General features: G+C 43.5%; 1 protein-coding gene across 2 annotated transcripts in view; it reads right to left on the bottom strand.

Moving 5' to 3' along the window:
- LOC128882621 (furin-like protease 2) overlaps window positions 1–23,240 on the bottom strand; it is a 292,612-nt gene extending 269,372 nt beyond the window's left edge. The window contains exons 1-3 of one of the 2 annotated variants that reach the window (XM_054134276.1): window positions 22,900–23,240; window positions 22,014–22,719; window positions 15,005–15,533 (exon numbers count right to left, since the gene is read on the bottom strand). In XM_054134276.1, coding sequence (XP_053990251.1) covers window positions 15,005–15,187 — 183 coding nt within the window. In that variant the 5' untranslated portion in view covers window positions 15,188–15,533; window positions 22,014–22,719; window positions 22,900–23,240. The remainder of the gene's footprint in view (window positions 1–15,004; window positions 15,534–22,013; window positions 22,720–22,899) is intronic. The other variant, XM_054134285.1, reaches the window with a different exon arrangement.
- Between the last annotated feature and the right edge of the window lie 117 nt (window positions 23,241–23,357).

The following is a 23,357-nucleotide window of genomic DNA, read 5'->3' as shown; positions in this document are numbered from 1 at the left end:
TTTCGATATTGGAAAATTTTGCGAATTCCAATCAGGATCTGAATGATTTCGAATTTTGTCCTACTCCCAGCGCAGAATACTCTTCAAAAGTTCACGAGAACGCCGAACTTCGGTCAAAACCGTGCTACGCCATCGCGGCACAATTTTCCCAAATTGAGGACATGTAGACCGCATACCTTGCTCCAGGCAACAGATTTGCTACCGGCTCGTGCAAATTTCAAAAGGCCGTTCAAAAATTCCAATTACAAAATAGCGATGAAACAGCGTTCTTATTTTTAATACCTTCGCAGTTAAACCTTTGTCAGAACTGCCAAGCGAAAAGCATCGCGAGGAATTCAATTGCTGCAGTTCCTGGAATGTTAACCGAATGAGACAGAATTGGAGATAAGACGGGAAATCGTGATTTTCCTTGGAATCAATGTTCGCCATACGCGAAAGTTCAATGGTAGACTGGATTTAGTGGACGTGTTTGGAAACGGGATCGCATCCAAGCCGTAGACGTGTGAAAGAGCAACCGAGTCGAGGGATGCAAAGCCGCAGATATAATCTTGGCATCAAAGAACTCCGCGTCTTCTTCCTTTAGTTTAACGCGACATTTCTTCCTGGGGACGCGAACCAGACTAGGTTGATTCAACGGCAGGAGGTAAACTGAAGATAGCGATAATGGAAACCTCTAAGATAAAGAAATTGGAGCCTCAATTAGTCCAACTAATAGAGAATTCCTTAAATAATAAGACGCTAATGGCCTCGACGTCAATCACTGGATTTTTGGGAACGTAAATGCATCTAACCGATACGGTGATACAATAATAGATTAATTTAGCTCATCTATGTTTAGATGAAAACCATTTCGCGAATCATTTCCACTCTGATCGAATCGAGTTAAATTAAATTTCCGGGCTTCTAACCTAGATATTTGATAATGCCGGACCATAAAATTCACAAATATTTATTGTGGCAGTGGCTGTGTTATACTCTACTTTAAATTCATCGCGCATACTACCATGAATATGCATCTTACCTTCGCCATTATTCTGAGCGCCAGCGAGAAAACACTTCTTGTTTAATTATAAAGACTGATACGTATACTACAACTTTTGCATAAACAACATAGTAAACTGATTCCTCGAAAACATACTTTACAGTCTATTTCGAGAGGAGTCGAAGAATTTCAAGCATTTAACACGATAAATATAATAAGCAGAATGTTTGTCAAAGTAACGTGTAATTGTTGGACAAAGTTATAATTACAACTAAATTGATACGTCTTATCGAAGTGCCGTACATTTCTTCCTATCGAGTCGTGCAATTATGTTACTTGTTATTGCATAATTGCTTTTTCCGCAGGCGCGATTATATTACGCGTTCGCGAGATGACTCGACCAAAAGTTCAACTAAAAATAACAGATATAATATAACACTGTCAAAAGGTGCTTTCGTTATCTTCGATCTTAACTACTCCAGCTAGGCAGAGATGAGCGATTAATGTAAATCGCGCGAAATTACAGTAATTATCTACAAAGTGTCCATTTGTCATGAGAACCATAAATATCTACGTTGCTGCACGAAAAAATGCTTAGGGAGTTAACTCGAGACCCCAATGCCATGTATCGTTGAGCTACGTCACGCGATTAAAATAATATGGTAATCATTTATACAGACAACTGTTCTTGCGTTCATCGTCCCATTTTAATTATTTTTGTTTACATCTTCGACTTATCAAACCCTCTCAATAGCGCGTCTAACCGAGAACTGTCGACGAACCGCACCCACATTCAAAGGAAAGTACAAAAGGCGTGCACGGTCAATGCAGCGAACAGCTATCCAAAATTCAGCCAGCCAAACCGACCAAGGAAAATCGTTAATTTATTAATTCTCATTATACAAAGTTAGATTACTTCCTTTTCTTCCGGCGGTGAAAAGATTGTCCACACAAAAGTGAAGGAAAGCCGTTCGCGTCGGTTCGCCCCGGAAATTGAGAAATTGGGTGAAAACTAATTTAGCGTGGCCAGCCCCAGCAGAACGGGAAATTCGGCTGGCAAGCTTTTCCTCGAGAACACGTTACTTTATTCCGAGGAAAAGATTAACTCGCAATAGGTGTGTTAAACACACCGCGACATTAACACACCTTTCGACTTAACTGTTTTCCAGTTGAATTCTATTCGTTCCTCTTCTAGAAATGAATCGTATTAAACTAAGGTTGGCTAGAAATGCAAAGCTCGTATTTATATAAAAAGGGACAATTTGCTCCAGGACAAATGATGTTCATTTTCTTTAACGTATGTTCCAGTGAATCTAAAATAAGAAACGCGGGATCTATTAACGCAAGTAAATATAAGATGCGTTCCATGGATGGAACATCGTAACTGAACGAGATGGAAACGTGCTTTCCCTTTGAGGGACTCTCTTTGAGTTTGACCCCTCTAGGAATGGACAACGAGGAACCGTACGTTTAACATTGCATTCGAATGAAATGGAAGCGCAATTTCTCTTCGAGTTAGACACAATTTCCCTTTCGGTTCGAGCCTGTTTCCTTTTCAGCTGACCCCCTCGAGTTCGATTCTTTCTCAGAACAGATACCCTGCTCAAGGTGGCTTTGGTTTCGTTCCAATAAACGCGTAACAGATCACCTACGGACCGCGTAAAACAGAACATCCCCCGTTAACGAGACTAAAAACTTAATTGTGAATTTGCGGTCGATCACGCAACTCCGCTTATATCTACCAGGAGAGAAAAAAAAACGATCGCACGTGATGGGAGTTCGCGTAGCGAACCGTAAGAAAAGGCACTCGAGGTTTCAAACGTTTCGTCGACGGATGGATATCCCTGGCTCCCCTTTATTCCGGGTATTCGCGACTTGAATTATTTACCCAGCAGCTTCCTCGAGAGTACGCGCAAACAGTGGGAAGACGTGTTTCCACGATCGACTCCACGATCCGACGTTTGGGGGAAAAGAAAACGGATGTCCGTGAGAGTGGGACGTTCACGAGAGCGCGCGGGATTTTCCTTCTTCTCCCTCTTTCTTTCGCCGACGATGTATTTTTTCTTACATTTCCAAAAGGATTTCCCCTCATCCGACGAACCGGGGCTTTTCAACCCATTTTACATCGCAACACACTCGAGGAAGGCTTACACATATACGAGGCAACCTTTGGGGGTGGAATTCCTTGGTTATGAATAGAGAAAGCTTTTCTTCCAGGTATCGACATTTTCGCAAAAATTAATTTTTCAAAATACCCCTACGTACAACGATAGCTACATTCCTGCATATTCGATGTAATTTCAAAAATTTACATAAATCATACATTTTTCAACCCTTTACAGCGTTTCTGCACTACCTAACACTAGCACGAGTAAAGGAACATCTTGGAAGAATAAAGATCGGATGTAGGTCGCGAGGAAAGAAAAACGTTGTTCATCGAATGAAAACAAAACGAAGCTTCCGACGCGAACGACGACGATCTTTGTTCCGGTTACTCCAATCTGCAGCTACGAAGTCATAAGACCGCCCATAGTCGGATGAAGGAAGTGAAAGTCATTTTCAGAAACTCGAGACGCACGTTCGAGTCACTCTCGCGATCGAACCCACGGATACATATGGCGATAGAAACTCTGGCGATGAGAGCATTGAAAATCCGCGAACGGCGTTCAACAGTTATTCAACTATGTTCCACCCAAGTCGATAATGGTGACCGAACTTCGGTCCGAGTAACGCCCGAATTATCATCAGAAGTAGTTTTCCCGGATAATTGATTTAAACTTGTGCTTTAGTCCGCGTGTTAGCTGCAAGCAGGATGTAGTTAAATTGCGCGAAATAATTACAGTTTACGAGGTGTTGCCAAAATGTTTGGCCATAGTTTGAGAACGTGCTGTATATAATAGCGATTCTAACGACGAAAAGTGTCCACGAGCCTTTCAAAATTGCCCTACGAGGGACACGTACGACAAGCTACCTACGAGTTCCTGGAGGATTCCATGTTCTTGTGCCGCGAAAAGCACGAAGATCGATGCGAATCGTTGCAGTAATTCGAACCGACGGAATCCACCCCCTGCTTGTATGTACATAATAGAAAAATTACACGAAAGAGGAAAATTAATCTCGATGCATTACGATTACCATGTAAAATCCAGTGCGCGTAATTTATCTCCCAGTAACTCGTTAAAAAGCGTTACGGAAGCAAATCTAAATGAGAAACTACTGAAATATAAAACTTCTCAAACGTTACGCTTGGGAACGGAAAGAAACTCAAATACGAGAACCAAAAGGAATTACGGTACCACAGCATTAATCCAACGCATAAATTTCCGAATGCATTTTACGTGAAAAGTAATAGGGGTTGCGTAATACCATCAAATGAATAAGTCGTTTCAGTGCGCGGACAAAATTCTCGACCAAATACGGGCTATTGCGACAGCACGAGTAATTTTCCTACGATTTTGCAACGGAACTCTAAATCCTTCAAACCGCTGCTCCAGTTTTGCAACGCGAACTTAATACCGGGCTCCAATTTGTGTTTACATTGACATTCGTTTCTAAACGATCGCTCGACGCGAATCGTTCGTTTCGTATGTAAATATACAGACCAATCGTACAAATATTTTTCTAATTAATCGTTAAACTGATGTTACGTGACGCTACGTGGATTTTCCTCGAACCACCCAAGGACCTTATGAAAATCGAACGCATCGACTTTGCTAATAGCTACATCGTGACATGACATAGCAAATCCTGATTAGCAACACGAATCTGAAATGCTAGAAGGCCACTCTTGCTACAAAAAATCACTCCGAACGAGGATTTGTACCATTTGCATGGAATACCGATCCAGCTGTTCCCGAAACAATAGCGTGTCCTAGATTCAACATTCTTGCAATGATTCGAACGTTATCCGTATCATTTTGGTCGATGCAATTGAGAAGCCATTCGAATTCTACGGACGTAGCAATTCTAAATCCGCCACTGATAGGTGGTACACTGCTAGCCAAAAGTTTACTACCGCATATTCGAAGAGAATCGCATCGTTCCAAAATCCTCCATTCGAGTCGTCGCCCTAGGCCTTCCTGACTCTTTTCTTTGAACAAAAGAAACTTACTTTTCTCGTATCTGTTGCATGGAGCGTATTGCGCAACGCAACGTTACAGTTTTTTCTACGATCAGTCTCAAAGACAACATTTCCCGTAATCGCTGCACTTCCAACATCAACAGGCAATTCCTTTCCATCAGCCATTTTCTACTCGTACCAGACAAATGACCCTAACTATATCGTACATAGCGTAATATTATATATAGCCGTCGTTAGTTTATCGATGCAACGCAGTGATACTCAAAGCGAACGATTTTGCCCCTGGGAAGCCCTGCAGTTATCAGTGAGAACGCCGGGATATCGTTTTTTGATACTTGTTTCAAAAGAGAAAATTGCGCGTATTCAGGGACACATTTGCAATATAATCTTTTTAACGAGTCGTGATATTTTTACGAACTCGACGCCACTGGGAATCAGTTCGCGAAACCAGGCGGTAAATCAAGAAAAGGAACTTCGGGGATTGAAATTGTTATCGGACTTAGCTTGGTTATCGTGGAAATTGCGGTACCAAGTCAAATTGCTATCGATGAAAAATACAACGAATAAGAGAAAATTATAAGCCGCTGTAACTGCGAGCGTGAGGTTTACAGAGACTTTTTTCCTCGAGTGTATGTGCATGCTTTCCATCGACTACCGTACACGTAAATTCAAGGACAGTATGAACGCATCGAGCCAGAATACATGCATACGAAAAGGCGGACTAAAGTATTCGAATGTTTGCGAACCACATGATTCATGCTTCCGAAACTGAATAAATACAACAAACATTTTTGTTAACGTTTCGCTCTTTTGCGTCATCGCGAAAAGTAACAAAACCAGTCACGGGTTCGACGCAAAACGACGTTGGAAATCGACGACGTCGACGGTGTCACTAGGACACCGCATTAGAAGAAACCGCTGTTGCGGTCGTCGATTGACCGAGTGGGAAAAGTCGTCGACCGAAAGTCGACGAGATTGGAAACACGAATAAAGAAGAAACGCGAAGAGGAAGAAACACAGAAGCGACGCTCGAACATAAAGAAAATACTGGAAAGCGAGCCACGGACAAGAACAACAAAGAACAAAGAAAGAAAGAAAGAGAAACGGAACGGAGCCAGAAAGGGAAAAGTGGAGCGAGAAGCAGGAAGGGGAAAGAAACAGAAATCGAGAGTAGCGATGAGGAAGAGAGAAATAGAACGAAAGAAGGGAAAGTAGAGAAGAAGCATGGAAGTAGTCGACGACGGTAGTGGACGATAAGTCCCTAGCGGCTTTAGTTTTTCTTTTGCCACGACCAGGCAACGAAGTCACACTTAAGGGGGTATTCCCACTCGCAGCCGGAAAAACGTGTTTTTTATCAAATTTTTTGCAGAAAAATTATAAACGCGAGTAATTTGATATTTTAATTCAAAGGCGACGGCGCGAGTTTATCCTATGCAAAGTAGTCTGTGAAGCCCGTTACCGTTTGCACTCGAACGTCTTCTCTGACGTGAAGTTTTCCATTCGAATGGCTCGAGAAAGAAAATTAAAATATCGTATGACATCAGTTTTTAAATTCTTGGAATTTAATACAAACGGACCCTTAATTCGTCGCATACGGCGTTCGCGACTTTGGATAAGCAAAACCCGTTACTCACGGCTCCAGACTTGTGAAACCTGACGTAGACGTCTGATTCGACGAATGCGACACAGACATAGGCTAAACCTACCGTCATGACGTTTATACCTACTTCTACCTCTATCGATCGAATGACTAGTCTGAAAAACACTTTTTTCAATTAAATCCAAAAATATTTCACCTGGTACTAAATTGAATAATACACGAAACCGAATACATGAGTTGTACGTATATGTATGTAAAGTCAGCGCACAAAAATATGAAAACGGTCATTTGACCAATCGTGGTAGCGTTAAACTCCACTTTTCAAGAAGACGGACCACTTTCGCTACAAACAGCTGGAGATCGTGAAATCGAGATCATTTCGCGTATTCGATTGTACGTAACCCCTTGATACGAGACTGGGCAGCAATTGTACCTTCGCAACGGTATATCGGCGATCAAACGGGTTCTGTCGGTTCAGAAGTTACCGGTTTCCAGCAGCAGCATATACGGGGCCCGTTCACGCAACCGAACGGGCCCCGCCACAGCCACGTCACTGGCTATTTCTTCTCGCGAGAGCACTCGTCGAGTCTCGTAGAAATTTTTGCCCAACAACTCGGCGATGATGTTGGAACTGGGTAACGGGATTCGCGACCGCAGTCTCTTTTAGTCAACAACCGTGTCGCGCCGACTGGTTCTCTCATCTCTGGTTTGTTAACCCGTTTACTTTCGTTTTATTACTTTTAAACGCGCCTTACCATACGCCAAGTACGCGTACGTTGAGAAACATATTGGCACGCTCACGGACAGAGTGGTTCAGCGAGAAACGAAGTTACGTTCGCTATTATTGTAAAACTGAAAGAATGGAACGGCCGGGATCATTGGTTTAAAAAGTGCTTTCACTCGTTGGAACGGAGAAATATAGAAAACACTTGATACCAACATTGATATCGATTCAGTTCACAAGCAACTCAGGAATTTTTTCCGATAAAATCATAGCATAACGCGATACCATGATTTTGCACTGGAAAGCGTAACGACATTACTTTTAACTGCATCACGCGATTTCATGGTATTGCTCTTATACATGTTCGCGCACACGTCGCTATGCCTGACCTATAAACTCGCGTATCTATGCACATATCTTCGGATAGGCTTTCTAATTGTTAGACATTTCCAATTTTGTCGTGATTAATCGAGAACGAGAAATTACGATAACGTTTAGATGGGTAGACAGGCCGGACGTAACTACGCCGTTATAAAATTCGAAAGAGATCCGAGTAACTATGGACTCGACCAAGTCTGTGTCGCATTCGTCGAATCAGACACGTCTACGTCAGGTTTCACAAGTCTGGAGCCGTGAGTAACGGGTTTTGCTTATCCAAAGTCGCGAACGCCGTATGCGACGAATTAAGGGTCCGTTTGTATTAAATTCCAAGATCGTTCGTATTAGATTGCGCGAATCCAGTGCTCAATATGGAACTCGGTATGCCTCGAGAAGTATCCGTATCGCGTCCCACAACGCTGCGGTCGTTACTGTCATGTCCTGAAACCGTGAGGTCATCGACATTGCGTCCCATAACCCTGAGGTCGTTGCTACGGTGTTCCGAGACCCCAGGGTTGGAGTTTTAGGGTCCCATGACCCCGTTATCGTCGATGCTATATCCCACGAATCGGAAGTTATTGGTATCGCGTCTCACGCCCGTGGATGTCGATTCTAGGGAGGATTACAGAAAATTTGTGCGAGTACGCGGACCACGGCAAGCGCATTATGGGATGCGTTTTCCAATTTAACGACTTTATTCGTCAATGTTTATACGTAAAGAAATTACGAAGATATGTTGGATGACTAATCTCGAACATAACAAAGACCATAGACTCAGCCTCAACCAAACATCCTAATCACGGTTCCTAGTCGCTCATTCTGTACTTTTGTACCTCGTACTCTCCTTTGACCGTTGTCCTTAACATGACTTATCCTCCGAACGATACGAAAGTCAAGTAAAAGAGCGCCCTGACCCTGCCGTATTTAAAATGAGAATCGTTAACGAGGTTTCGCTGACAAACGCCGTTACACATCATCGGTAAACCGCTTGTCAGGCGCAAGGAAAGCGAAACAGTACGAAAGGAAGTGGCAAGATTTCGCTGTCTACTTCGAAGACTAAAATAATTTCGTCAGTATTACAGGCGGATGTTTTACGATCGTCTCGGGGGCCGAAGGTAAATGGCTCCTGCGCGCATTTCTTGCGAAAAGGGAGCAGAAAAAAGTGAGACAACTTCTCTTCCCCGGGAAATATAGTAACTTCCCGTCGCTGTTGCCGTCGGTGGGTGCATAGCTGCAAAATATAAAGTATGAGCGCGCCAGGCAGAAATATAGACGAAGAAGTATACGCCTTGGATACCTGGCCGGGCACCCACACCCAGACACGTGACAAACACTCGCGAACCGTACGCGAAATCCTTTCTCCGTGAATGGCCTCGCCTTAATATTGCATCGAGCCAACTTTTTTGGAGCAAACGAGCGCAAAGTAGACACGTCACGCCCGCCCTATATACCGTCGACGATCAAAACACGTTTAAATCGATTCCTGTGCGTCGAACGATCGTATCTAGCTACGGTGACTCACTCAAAATCAGCTCGTTTCAGAATTACGACACAAAGTAAGCGCGACTAATCTCGATCGATCCATCTGATCCGACGATTGTTCGGGGAAAACAATTTCCTTGTTGGTACGGAGCTGCGATCTTTCCTTAAACGAGCTCTCGACCCTTTTTCAGATAATAACGTATCGAACGGTCGTTAGAAAATGAACGAACGATTGAATGCAAATTATAAATGCAATCTATTACCGATCGATGAGACGATTGTCGAGCGATCGTTGCGTAAGTAATCGCTGTTTCGGGTAGGTGCTAACCCCTGCTATATAGGACGATGCTTTTTACCACGTCTCCCAGACCTCTGGCACCTCTCGTGAGACGGGAAGTCGATAGACTGATGGAGCCCTAACATTAGACGTCGCGGCGTACGACGCCTTTGGAAAGGAGACAAAGAAGGGAAACCGGTAAGAGGCAATGTTCTGTCGTTCATGATCTGGCAATCTCGCGTCCCTCGGGTAACCGTGTTTCACCGTTACTGCAAATACAGGCGCCACGATTGCGCTCTTTGTGATGTACAAAGAAGTTATTGCATAGCCGTTACCAAGGGAAGAACTGATAACCGGGGTACAAAGAGCACCCGGATGCACGATTCGATAGATTCTTACCAACGCTTCGTCCAATATCGTTGCGACGTGTTCGAAGCTATTGTTCTCGTTGCATAATGAATTCGATCGTTGTTTATTTGCTGGCCGCCGCTTAGGAGAAAGTGGAAACGCTGATACGTAAAGGCCAACTTACGATGGGAACGCACCGATGTAAACGTACGCGCGGAGCCTCCGTATTCGATTGTTACAAAAGTAAACGCGAGTTCGCTTCATTTTTAAGAACCGAGTCGAATCATCCGAAGATAATTTTCGCCGATTGCGACAAGATCGAACAAAACACCGCGCAGTGTGGGAAAAAAGCTACATTTAACGCTTTCTCGGATTAATTCGTGAATTTATTCGCTAGCTAGGTTAAGGGAGGTGGAAGCAAGGTAGAAAAAAACTGCGAAAGCAAAGAAAACATGCAAACCGTGCACCGCGGTTGCTACGATCGCTATGCATCGGGTGTACATCGACGGGGTAGCAGTACTTGCCAGAAACTAGTAATAAACTTTTATCTCGTGACACGTCTACGTTTTCCCGCGGCACGTGTCTCTCTTTTTCACTAGATCCCACCCTTGTTCATCGATCCTCCCACCCTTGTGGCGAGGGTGCGGTCCGATGCAGAAAAGAATCGCGCCGATAAAACCCGCGTACGTATACGGTGAAAAGAGGAGAGAGAGCTCGGCTCGTACGTCATCCCTGCTAAGATAAAAACTTTAGCACTCGCTGGGAAAACGTGGACGCAGCAGTGTGCGCGGCTTCAACCCAAGGAAACGAAAGATACACAGCAAAACGCCGTGGGAAAATCGTGGAAATCGCTCAACATCCTAGCTAGGTGCGCAGGCAGGATGCTCGAGTCTCAACATTACCTTTTGATACAATATTGTGAAAAAATTCGTCAAGATCCTCCTCCCTTAATTTCTTCTCACACTCACACTTCACACTTCACACTCACCTTCGCGTAGAAAACGCCATAAACCACAAATTCGAGTGAGTTCCGAATCGCTAGAGTAACCTGAGAGAAGTAAGTATTCTTGAAAAAATGTCGATGGTAGTTTTCATTTTGATCATGAAACCAGCGCGCAGCGGTTCGCTCCAAGCTAACGCGGCCCTCCGTTCCGAATGACGAATTCCCCGCGGAACGATATCCGTGAAGAAACGCGGAAAGTTTCGCGGAAATGTCGCTGCCGCGACTGAGGAACAAGGAAAACAAAGTTACGCGAACTTCGGCGCGGTACGGCGCGCCCTTTGAGGCGGCAGACTTATAATTCTGACGCGGAACTTGTTCATTGAACCGTGCAAAGCACAACGAGGCACTGGGAGCGATTTTTGCGCCATCGCGGTCTTGAGATATAAAAACGATTCAAGGGTGGCTTACGGTGGAGTACTCTAAATTTCTACGGCTTCAACGTCGCGAACCTGACAGGGGACACTTTTATTTCCCTCCCCTCTCGAGTTAACGCCGTCGCTTCAGAGGAGAACGTTTATTTCTTTGGACGTCTCGACGGTCGCGAAAAGCAGTGCGTGAGCGTAAATGTAACGTCTACAGCTCGGTGACGGAACTATTATCGCGACAATTAAATCCCCGCGACGTTCAGCGAACATTAGAAAAAAACAAACTGACAACTAAATTCGAAACGATTTGAGCATTCTAAAGCAGAGCCTTGACCATGGATTCGCGACTACCCGGAGAAGACGTAAATACGTTCGCAAAACAGTTCTAGATATTTCTAAAAAAATTTCCATTCGAATGTATTTTTACGCCGTTGAATTCACCAGCCAAAATTACGTGAAAGTACACACATTCTCGCGATTTCATCTGAAAAACTGCTGGCAGATGATGTCCGGATGAATACCCTCCCTTAAAAGCTCTCGCTGATGAATGGAGGAAGAAAGCGTACAGCAGTGGTGCGCAAACTCCAATCGATTCGGCAAGTTCGTCAGACTAGCGAAATCATATTAAGGAGAAACTCAAAAATCTACACGAAAGAAACGAGAATGCGCTCGTTTGTCGTAACCGTGAAAGTTAAACGACGAACGATAAAAACGAATAGAGAAACTCTGGAACTCTTTATTTTCCTTAGCTCGAAAAGGATTGCGCGTCGCTGGTGTCAGGGCAAATATTGTGCGCAATTCATAGTGAACTTAATTCCAGCGCGTTTTACGCCACGCCGCGCCGCGGCGTCGGAAGGGTTGAAAATTAGCGAGATGAACGCGATACTTCCCTTGATAGCTGACACGATGAAATTTTCGTGCACGCGATCGAACCGCATGAAACTACACAACCGCGAACGAATAAACAACCAACGTTGAAAACCCGTCGCAAAAACCTGGCTCGCGAACGCGGATCGTGAAACCTCTGCAACAAAGACACGATTTATAGATACACAATCATATGACTTTTAGGTGGCGATAACCGTTCGGTCGTGGGCGAGTGTCGTCGTTCGAAGGGTTGTAACATTTTTTTTTTTTTTTCAACGTGAGATCATCGAAGCCAACAAACGCGAAGCCCTGTGGCCGGTGTAAAAACTACAGAGATCCACTGTACGCGACCATTTCGGATGGATGGTAAAAATGTTATTGCTTTCCACGGGGCAAGTACGTAACGCGTAGTAAAAGAAAAATGGCAGGAAAATTTCCCGTCAAAATTTCAGTAGGCTTCGTGCTCGCCATTAGGTCATCTTGGCGAATCATTCTGGATACAAAAAAATATTAAAATATAAAGCGCTCGAAGAAAAAAGAAACTTGTACGCTTTTACAACTTTCTCGTTATAAATTCGTAAAATACAGAAATTTTCAACTTTTTACAATCTCGTGCATTCGTTACGAACTCGTAAAAGGCACGAATTTTTTAATTCGATCCACTTCATCCTGCCTCTTTATGAACTCGTAAAGCGCACGAATATTTTACAACTTGTCGTGGGTTGTAAGAATGCGCGTGTTCGTAAAACGATACGTTTACAACAAACGTAGCACTTCCCCGGGAGCAAGGTAATTAAATTGTCTTTGCTCTCTAATTGGACGGTCTACGAGTTAAGTTACATATAGTATTCGTTAACGTTCTCGATTGAGAGTGGTCGAGTATGTGCATAGCGCTGTTAACAGTTCCAATACATCTCCGAAACTTTTAATAAATTTCACTGCAGCAGAGGTCTTTAACAGGGAAAATCAAACCGACGGAGGTTGAGGACGAGCAAGCAGAATTCCCCGAGCTACGAGAAAGAACACTTCGGTTCTCGTAATGGCCTTTAAGCATTCAGAAACTTCGGACTCGGTGACGGCCATCGAATGGACTTAGTAGGTACTTTGCGCTACTTACGCGGTCGATAGTTTGACCTTCGTTACGGTCTGACGAGAATGTCCGATTCGACGTTCTGCGTAACGTTTACAAGTTCGAGACAACGCGAACTTGCTCAAACATCGGGATAACTCTCGAAGACAGTCACGTAAAATGTCCGAAATCTCAAGAACTGCGGGAGAAGCTTTCTGGTTTGCACAACTTTGCATACAAAGAGACACTCTGAGTGACATATCAGTGGATCGTAACGTTTGCACGTGATCTACATAGCACGAGTACCGCTCGTCCTCCTCGTTGAAACTCGTGCGCAAACGTGGCTGGATGAAAATTAATTCTATTTCGCTAGCAAAGTAATTTTGGATTGGCAATGCTCGCCCGATAAAAACAAGACCAAACACGACTTCGCACGGATTACTTTTAATTACACGTGTTTGGCGTGCGTTTCTCGCGATACCGCTCGAGGTATGCAAATTAGGCGAAACGGGGCCGCGTTTCGACTCATTTCCATAGAAAAAAATCTCGCCAAAGTCCTGATAAAATTTCGTTGTAATTAATACTCGGGAAAACTGAAATTTATGCTCTTATTCGATACGCAGCAAATTAGTGTAACGATCATTGCAAGTAGTTTCTGAGCCTTTATTCATTCCAACGTTAACTAGTTCCGCCGTGTAATTTTTACAGCGATTCGCGGGACGTAACCCAGCGATAAGGCGGCGAGTTCAATCTCGAAAGGACTGTTTTTTATCGAAGCTGCATCGTGCCCTCGCTACCTGACCATTAAAAACACTCGCGACTGTGAAATGGCTACAATGTTCTGGAAGTTTCTGTAATACGCGGTATCGCGATGGAGCGAACATTAAACTTGAATCACGCGAAAGTAAAACCGCGCCGAGACCCATTAGGAAACTATGTCAATCCGAGGCGATCACTGTAAAAGTTTTATAATGAATCTGATTACCGCGATAAAACGATACGGCGAATTTAACGCGCGCGAGTGCGGTGCTCGAATTACGCGTTTAATTGCAAATTGTTAGGTTACGGAGACCCGGCGGTGATGCTAATGAGAAAACTTCTACGAATGGTCAATTAATCGCGACGTTTTTAATTATCGCGAGTGTATACAGCGTGCGTTAACTCCTCGGGAAATGCAATCGCGGCACTCGGATGCATACTCTTTGATTTTTAATTCTCATCTCGAATACATACTCGTAAAGGAGATAACGAACTACGACGATTCGGCACCTTCGACGCGAAACGAAAGTTTCGAGAATCGTTCCCAATACCATTCGGAACCCGAAGTTCTCGAAAGTCTTGAAAAATCTCGAAAGACTTAATAGGATTAACGAATTTCAATGTCCTTGGAAGTTCCGAGAGTCTCGAAAGTCTCGAATGTTTCAGCATATTTGTAAGTCTCCAAGTACTTCGGAGTCTCTAAGAACTCTCGGAATAAAATTATTAATTGTTACGCGCAGTTATTTTTCGTGTAACGTCACTCTCCTCTTTAACAATCCTTAAATTCGTTGAGCCTTGTTAAGGCTCTCGAGACTTTTCCAAGCTTCCAAAGAACTTCTAATCCTGAATAATGTTTTACTTCGCGCGACTGAAAGCCTTGGAAATTCGCTCTAATCGCTGTAGTTACGTTGATGGATAACTTTACAGAGGGATTGTGAATTAACACACGGAAAACAAAACAGTTTTGCAGTATACGTATGAAACAGATCAATTCCAATTGCAACCTAGCGTCCGCGCACCAGTCGAATCAACTCGGACTTAAGCCTAATGCTCGGAGTCTCTCACTCACCTGTCCGTAGTTGTCGAATCCATATTTGGAGGCGATCTCGGCGGCAGCATCCGGTCCATCCGGTACGTGAACCGCAAATTGATTGGTGTAGATTGGCGTGGATCGCAGACGTGGTCCCGGTTCCGATTTCACGAGGGTACCGATCACCGTCAGGACGCACAACAAGCTCGTTTTGACGATCATCGTGTTGACGGGGAAATGACAAGGAATATTCTGATAACACTGTTACCGACGCGGTGCTCGATCGCGCGCGTTCGTCACCGTTACGCGATTCTAATTTATTTCCTACCGAGCGGATCAACGCGACGCGAACACGACGCGAACGAAGCTAAACGAAGTCTCCCGATAAATCCGACGCGTCCCGCGAATTTTCATTTACTTTCCGTACACCATCGCCGCGAATCGTCTCGGATCGGATCAACGGAGAATGGAAAAAGGAAGGGAAGAGGGTGGGGCTGATAATAATCGAAGCTAAAACGCGACTGCTCGAAACGGCACTGCGAGATTTCGGCCACCTTGGTCGCCTTATCTGTAACCAAAAGAAACGGGGAAAACCACGAGTTACTTCTTCTGCACATTCCAGTCGCAACACCGGAAGGACGTGGCTACGATCCTTGCGGTGTTGTGATACTAATTATCGCGGGGAGGATTTTCCTACCTCTCCGAATACGTGTCGCGAGCTAATGGGTTCTGGAGGACTGAACTTTAATTGTGAAAAATATGGAATATATGTATAATATGGAATATATGTATAATATGGATATACCACGATATTATTATTGGTAGAGAGACGCAGATTTTATTTACACAAGAACTAATATTAATATGGATAGATTCGAGGTAGCCACGTATCGTTCGGCAGTGTTGTTTCCATTGAATTTCGCGATATCGCTGAACCATCGTGTTACAACGAACCGGAGACAATTACTCGGAGAAAATGCCGACTCAAAGATTGAAAACCGATGAAACCTTCTCCTGTATTTTCCTCGTATAGAACCTTGAAAAACGTGCACGAAAACTTTTAATAAAATCAAAAGCTTCCGCGCGATGCTCCTCGTCTCTCTCGCCACGTAAAGGCAAAGAGCGTGTTCCAAAGGATTTCGAAAACTAGATTAAAGTCATCGACGAAATTCCTTAGACTCTGCGAACTTCCACGGGATTGGAGTCGATCAACCAGCAAACACCGAACGAGTCATGGTAAGTGGAATGTCTAAGCGTCGCTGTTCGAATACAAAATCGAAAAATTCCCTTGGCTTCAATTTAAAACGTTCTCCGCGACGACGCCGACGCGAAGAAAACCACGACCACCATTTTTTGGGATGCGGATGGCGTCGAATCGATTATTCGCCGCGCAAAACCAGAGTCATAGGGGTCTGTTTAGCACAACTACTGGAAAGATCACGTGCAGCTGTTGTTGAGAACGAACGAGGTCTATTGACCCTCGGTATTCTGCTTTTGCACGACCACGTACCAGTTCACGGGTCGCGTGTTACCCAGACTGCAGTTAACGCGCGTGGCTTCGGACAGCTCAACCCTCTCCGTGTTCTTCAAATTTCAACCCCAGCAATTATATCACGGTCCAGGATTTCAAGAAATTTAGAAAACCGCGCTCGTTCGAGACGACTCCAAACCGTCGATCATACTTGTCTACGATTTCTTTCAAAGACTCGCTCCGTCGTGACAAAATTTATTTCATGATCGAGTAGACGTACGTGATCTCAATGTGTCTGTTCCACTAAAGAGATCATCAATTGACCACAATAGTCGGAGTCACTGACGAGACTCTAAATAATCTGTGCAACTATATTTACGCTCGTAGCTGTTAATTATCCGTCCAGTGATACGGAACGAAGGCGCTTCTTCGTAGTCTATTTCCATGTACGCTATCGCGACGTCTGCTCCCCAGGCAGACAGAAATACTATTAGAATCATCTATTTAAAGAAACACCGATGACCTTGATAACTCGCGATGGAGTAGCCCTCGAGGAAAAAAGTTGGCTTTCAATTTCGTCCCGATACTATGGAACAGTCGAGAAGAGAATATTGCAAGTTCAAGCGTACGGTTTCTTGTATTTATCGTGTATTTCGTAACCATTTCCTCGAAGAACCGATACAGAGAGAATATTCTTTCCGCGAAGAAACTGCATTCCAAGATAAAAAGACTCCAGTACCGATAACGAGTTGGAAGCCCGATTGCAGAATAAAATATTACAAAGTTACGACGATGGTCGTGCGCGATGCGTTAAAATCGAACAGCGTCCCACCGAAACGTGCGGTACACGCGTCGTACGGGGAAGTACAGCAATCAGAGAAACGGGAATGCAACGCGGGATTACGTAAGAAGATCCTCGACTACGCGCAAACAAGTCACCAGCAAAGAACGATCGTTATCTATGCACCAGCGAACGCGCGAGTAGAATCGGTTTTGAATTGCGATTGTATCGGCGGAATTTGACGGGATTGTCCTCGAATTCGGATGCCACTCGACGAAACGCTGCGGCGATCGATGATCTAATTTCGATCGCGAACTCCATTCGAGCGAGCGTGTATCCGCGGAAGTTCGGCAAGTAGCTGCGAGTCCTGGCCAAAAGGAGAAGTCGACGCTAGCCCGTATTGTCGATAGTTACCAAACGAGCGAAACACCGATCGAGTTCCACGCGAGGGCTTCGAGTTAACTGGATTCGCTCGCGAAATTGCTATTGCGCGCAACAGTTTAGCAGGGAAATTGAAACGACGCGTGAAAGATGTGTTTCCCGTCCTTCTTTTCGCCAACGTACGGCGGACACGGGATCCAGTAATTACGTCTTTTCGGGAATTTATGGTACACCCGTCCGCGAATCGGTAGTTAAACACCGAAAACAGAGTGTAACACTCTCCAGCAGTTTCCCAGGAAGCGTGTGAAATTTTATGAAATTTTAGAAGTTCGATTTCGAACAATTTTTGAACCTTTGTCTCACAAATATGTCTCAAAAATAATAGCGTACATAGAAAAGAGTAATTCGAACCAGTAAAGAAATGTATTTTTCATTCCGCGTAAGGTTTCTAAAAAGAGAAACTACCGGGCCCTAATAAAGAAAATAGCTACTCTCCTAACTGTTCTTACAATGCGTTACGTAACAACGCTTTATGCAAATAGCACTTAAGCTACAATTGCTCGTAATACTAACGACAAGAAAATACACTATTTTGCACGGTCTGCGATATTAAACTGTAGAAGGATTTTACGGCTAACTGTTTTACGGTCAATGCTTGCGGATAAGTTGCAATAAATTTAACACGCGCCTTACTCGTTACAAACAACGGAATGTTTCGGAATCGCGAGTAAAAACTTGAGGGAATAGTAGAAAGTACACAAACAAACAGTCTTAACGAACGCGTGCTGGAAATATTGATGTTTACAAACGATCGCCATCTGTTCTCGGAACTGGTCGAATTCAAAGGTCACGGAAACCACAACCGTGATCCCGTTTGGGCGGGACTTGGCGTTAAGCCTATTAAGAGGGTCGAAAAGAGTCGATACGTAAGAGAAATCGATCCTTTTCGACTCTCTTAATGAGCTTCCAGGCCATTCTGAAGTTCAGCCAGCAGCTTTCGAATCTACAACTTCCAGCTAGTCGAATCAACAAAGAAAAATGGTGGGGGTTCTTGTTCTCGGATGCAAGGAAATAAAGTTATTCTCGGTAACGGACAATACCGCAATAAAGCCAATCTACCGGGTGGTTAATTCAATTCCATCGCTCTCTCTCTCTCTAATCGGACGATCTTCGATATCGTCGCGTGTCCGAAAGGGATTCCAAGAATGTGCAAATTTGAAAGTTCGAATCAGGGGATAAAAAGTTATTGTAGGCATGCTGGGACCGCATAAAAACTCCGCGTCGATTGCAATTACGCGGGTAACATGCAAGAGTGTCGCGTGAAGTAAGCCACGTGGAACAGCTGCACGATATTTCTGTTCTAATTACGGAGCAACTTGGAGCAATTTAGCGTGTATCCATCGAAAAGAAAAAAGTTACCTCGATAAGACGTGTCTGAACCAAACACCTAGCCAATCAAAGTCTGATACGAAATTACCACAGATTATAGGAAATATCGTAACCAAAACTGCGCGTTAAGCGACCAATTCTTCTCCGTTAATTAACGCGGCAGCTGGATTTTACTACCGACGGTGTAGTTGCGCCTCGCGGACTTTTTATTTTACACGTAACCAAGCTCGCGGTAATACGAACCCGTCAGTTTCACAGTCTTTGACCAAACGGTCCTTTTAAAGATTTTTTCTTTTCTTCCTTTTCCGTTTTGCATTGCGTAATGTAACACTCTTTGATGTATTCTTACTCGCAATTTGCTTTGTCGTAACCATTTAATTTGAACGTTGACCGCTGCCTTGTACGATGCACTTGTTTATCATTTTTTAAACTGCCTCGTTGTTAGGGAATTTATCATGCAGCTGGCGACAGGTTTATTCGCGTACGTTTTATCCCACGTATTTATCTTTTACTCCGTTTGCGGTGCGCAGTATCTTTCAATTTATCATCTAAACGCGATACATTTATTTCAACCAGTTGACCACCACTGTAAATTCGACGTGTACAGCTATAATTCCGGACAACAGATGTCTTTCAAGGTTCTCCTCGGTGCTGCCCCATTTCTAATTGAAGCCGTTCGAGTGATTAGAAAAGAGAGTCGAATAATACAAGTTTCATCGATGCAAACCAGGGTATTTTGAAATTAAAATTGTGTACCAAATACTGTGAAACCAATTAACCGCGTAAGTAGAGGGCTTACGGTAACGAAGAGCAGAAAATCTACGATCCAAGCGAAGGGAAATAAAATGATAAATTATAACGTGAATTATTAATGAATATCTTATTTCCACAATTCCGTCTTCTTCCGTGACGTTTAATTTATTTAAATTTCTGTAATCCTTTCGAGATTGGCGAATGTTTCCAACGAACTCGTAATCTCGAATAATAATCGCATAAAATCGCATAAAAATTTACGTGAGAAAGAACGAGACGATCGCCGATGCAATTATGTTGATTGCTAACTTTGCATAAGAACTGTTAAATGACATACGCGAATGATACTTCTGTTACAAACGTATACGTACACGTACGACGAACGTTAGAATTAATAGATGACTCGAGAGAGATCAATTTATCATATATGGTTATACTTTTACTACTACATAAAACTTACTCCTTTAAAACCGAGAATTGTTCGTTATTTATTTATTTATATCGTCGACAAGCATGCTTTTTTGAAAAATAATTGCCTATTTGTTATGTGTTACATGGCAGCAAGTGCAAATCGGCTCTCGAGTAGGTTCACCAGCCGTAAAACAAATATTTTGTTGCTAATTCTACATCTTTCTGCTCAAAATGTATATTTACGTTTACATTACATGTTACCCTTACACTGGAATTATCGATAACCTTCACGCATACCTGCTACGAAAGTATTGGCAATGTACACGGTCACCTACTTTAATTTGCGGTCTAACATGATTTTTCGCTACGATACTAATTGAAGGTTCTGGTCGTCCAATTAAAATTGTGCAATTACGTTCTAGAAATCTTTTTATCTGTTCGAGTATCTACTACATTTTCGATCCACAGAAAAATTATACCATCCACCTCGAAATTTAAATTTTGGAAAGAAATCGTACGGTCGATTCGCGTGTGGCTCCAAAATCTAAAAAAAAAAACAACAAATTCCTTGGAGTAGAGAAACATGAATTTTCCAAATGTAAACTCGATGTAGTTTGGCCACGGAGGTGCGGATACGTGAAATTTTATGGGAAAAATTGTAGTTCGATTTGTTTCGGTGTGATAAGCATTTATATCCCGTCGTGCTCCAATACTTTCATCCGACGCTGTATGTTGGACGCCGTGTATCGATGAGTTTTCGCACGCCACACGGCTGGCCCAAATTACACGCGCTGCCACGCGAAACGCCAACGCCAGTTCGCTGCTTTCACAGCCTTTTTTCTCCTACACTGCGAGCGACGAGCTCGTGTACGATTCGCATGCGAATCGTGGTCAGCGTGTATTTTCGATGAAAGTGAAAGAATCGAGATCAACGACCCCTCCACGTCATCGGAGAAATTCCCGCAAATGTTTCCTTTAACATCGTCGAGCTCGTGTTAAAGGTGACCCGGCACAGAAACAATACACGAGCGATTCAGAAACTAGAAATTTCACGAGGAGAAAGCAGGCTCGACCGAAATTCTTAACCAAATAAAAACAAAACCCGACGACATTATCGCAGAATACTGATTTAAAACTAATTTAAAAGGGTATTCTAGGTTGAAAGAGACAAAGCGAGTTTTAAACACGTGGAGCCTACTGTGTCAATTCCTCCCTACTCCATCATCGACTGTCGACGATATAATCGCGCCAATATAGTCATAACTGAATATTCAAAATTTTGTAACAATGTAAAAGCCAACACGAATGTACGCAGAGGTAAAGAATATTACAACCCATTCTGTTTACAATGTGCTCCAAAACAAAAAGCCCTCCAAAACGTACATCGAGAACAAAAATACTCGCATGCATAAAAGTCTGCCCGCTAACGATGCTCTTCGGTTCAAACAGCAGGAATACTCCAATTTCAAATAACGAATAAATGATAAATCGTTACGAATAAAAATTGAAATTTATATTATACAACGATATATTTGACTAACGAGGATACAAAAATCCCACCGTCCGATCGAAATCAAATATATCTCTAAACGCGAGTTGTATTCGTCGTATAATGTTGGAGTAGAATTTCGCCTGTCCGTGGGACGCTAGGAACACGAGGACGCGATGTCAGCTGACTAAAACAAAGGCCACGAGAAAGAGCCGTGAAAACGATCACCCAGATATACAGACCGATACCTAGGATGGAAATGCGACGTTAATGTAAAAGTGACAAGAGGTTATTATTCGGCAATACAGACTCACAACGATTGGAGTAATTACCGAACAACGACTAAAAGTTACTAAAAGTTAGCCACGCTTACCTTTTAAATATTACGGCGATGCGGGTTCTTCCCACGATGTTGGTGAAATTCCAAACGATCTTTGCTGGGGTATGACACGAATGTCACCGATCTTTGGCACACGATACACTGAACGACTATGTTTTGGCAATGGTTAGCGGCATGCTCTTCAGGGCACCGGGTCTACGGGCGATGTTAAACCGACGCTGACATGTGCGCGACGCGGAACACACGACGTGGCCACCCGCGCACAACTTTTCCAAGTACAAATTGTCAAAAGAACAAGACCGAACATACGAACCGAGCTACCACCAATCGTCCCAACCACTACAGGCCAAGTGTAGCACCGCACTGACTGCTCTCGCCGTTCACCAAGGCGATAAACAAACTCGTCGCCTCTCCCTCGCAAGTCTGCCCTCCTTCTCGCTATCCGTTATCCTTCTTCATCTCTACCTCGACTATCCCGCTCTCGTGGCCAAACACCGACTACCGTGTGTAGTTGAACGAAATCACCGGTCTTTCTCGCACCGCGGCGCTGGCAATATGGTATGATCTCACTCTCATCGCCCTATCTTCGTCTCATCACAGCATTCTGCTCTCCTCTCTCTCTCGTGCTTTCCCTTTAAATGTTCTCTTTAAATGTACAGTGCTGCCGCCACGTGTCTCTCCAGGCTGGACGCCAGAGGTATCAGCGCGAAAATTCAACTTCCGATTTAGACGCCTCATTCTAAAACATATTAAAGGTGAAATTTAAAGGAAACCTGAGTTTTCGAGGTTTGAGCAACTCCTTTGGAACAAAATATAATACATAGACTTTTCAACAAATAATTTTCCTTGTTTTTAAGTTTGGAAAATTAGTAATTGTTAGTCCCAAATAACTGATTTATTATTTAACATCTAGGTATACTTTATTCATTTTTCGAATTTCTGTTTTCTTTATCGTTGAAACATCTCTGGCAATAGGCGCCCCGACGCGGTACTCCGTTTGCTCTCACGTAAAGACGGCCCTGTATTTTTACCCCTTCTCACTACTCCAAAGCAGACCACTTGCAGCTGTCACCTAGCATTCGCAATTTTCTGACATTCTACGGATACTCCGTCGAAAATAAACGATGATTCCTGATCGAAAACGTTCGCACATTCAAAGAAACCTAATGTCACTCGCGAAACGTGAAAAAGAAACCAGTTTAAGCTTGCTCTATCACCCTGAAGCGCAACGCGCGACATGTTTTGAGTCACTGACGTCCATATTGTTTTGCTTATTGTATCCGTGTCGCTAGTGCCACCTAGTGTACTCAAATGCAACGATACGTTACTGCACAGGTAACGGTTTATTCTAGAAATATAAGTAACGATTGTTTGATG

The sequence above is a fragment of the Hylaeus volcanicus genome, chromosome 1 (genome assembly GCF_026283585.1).
Source record: "Hylaeus volcanicus isolate JK05 chromosome 1, UHH_iyHylVolc1.0_haploid, whole genome shotgun sequence".
Classification (NCBI taxonomy): domain Eukaryota; kingdom Metazoa; phylum Arthropoda; class Insecta; order Hymenoptera; family Colletidae; genus Hylaeus; species Hylaeus volcanicus.
This window is presented reverse-complemented; position numbering and strand designations above follow the sequence as displayed.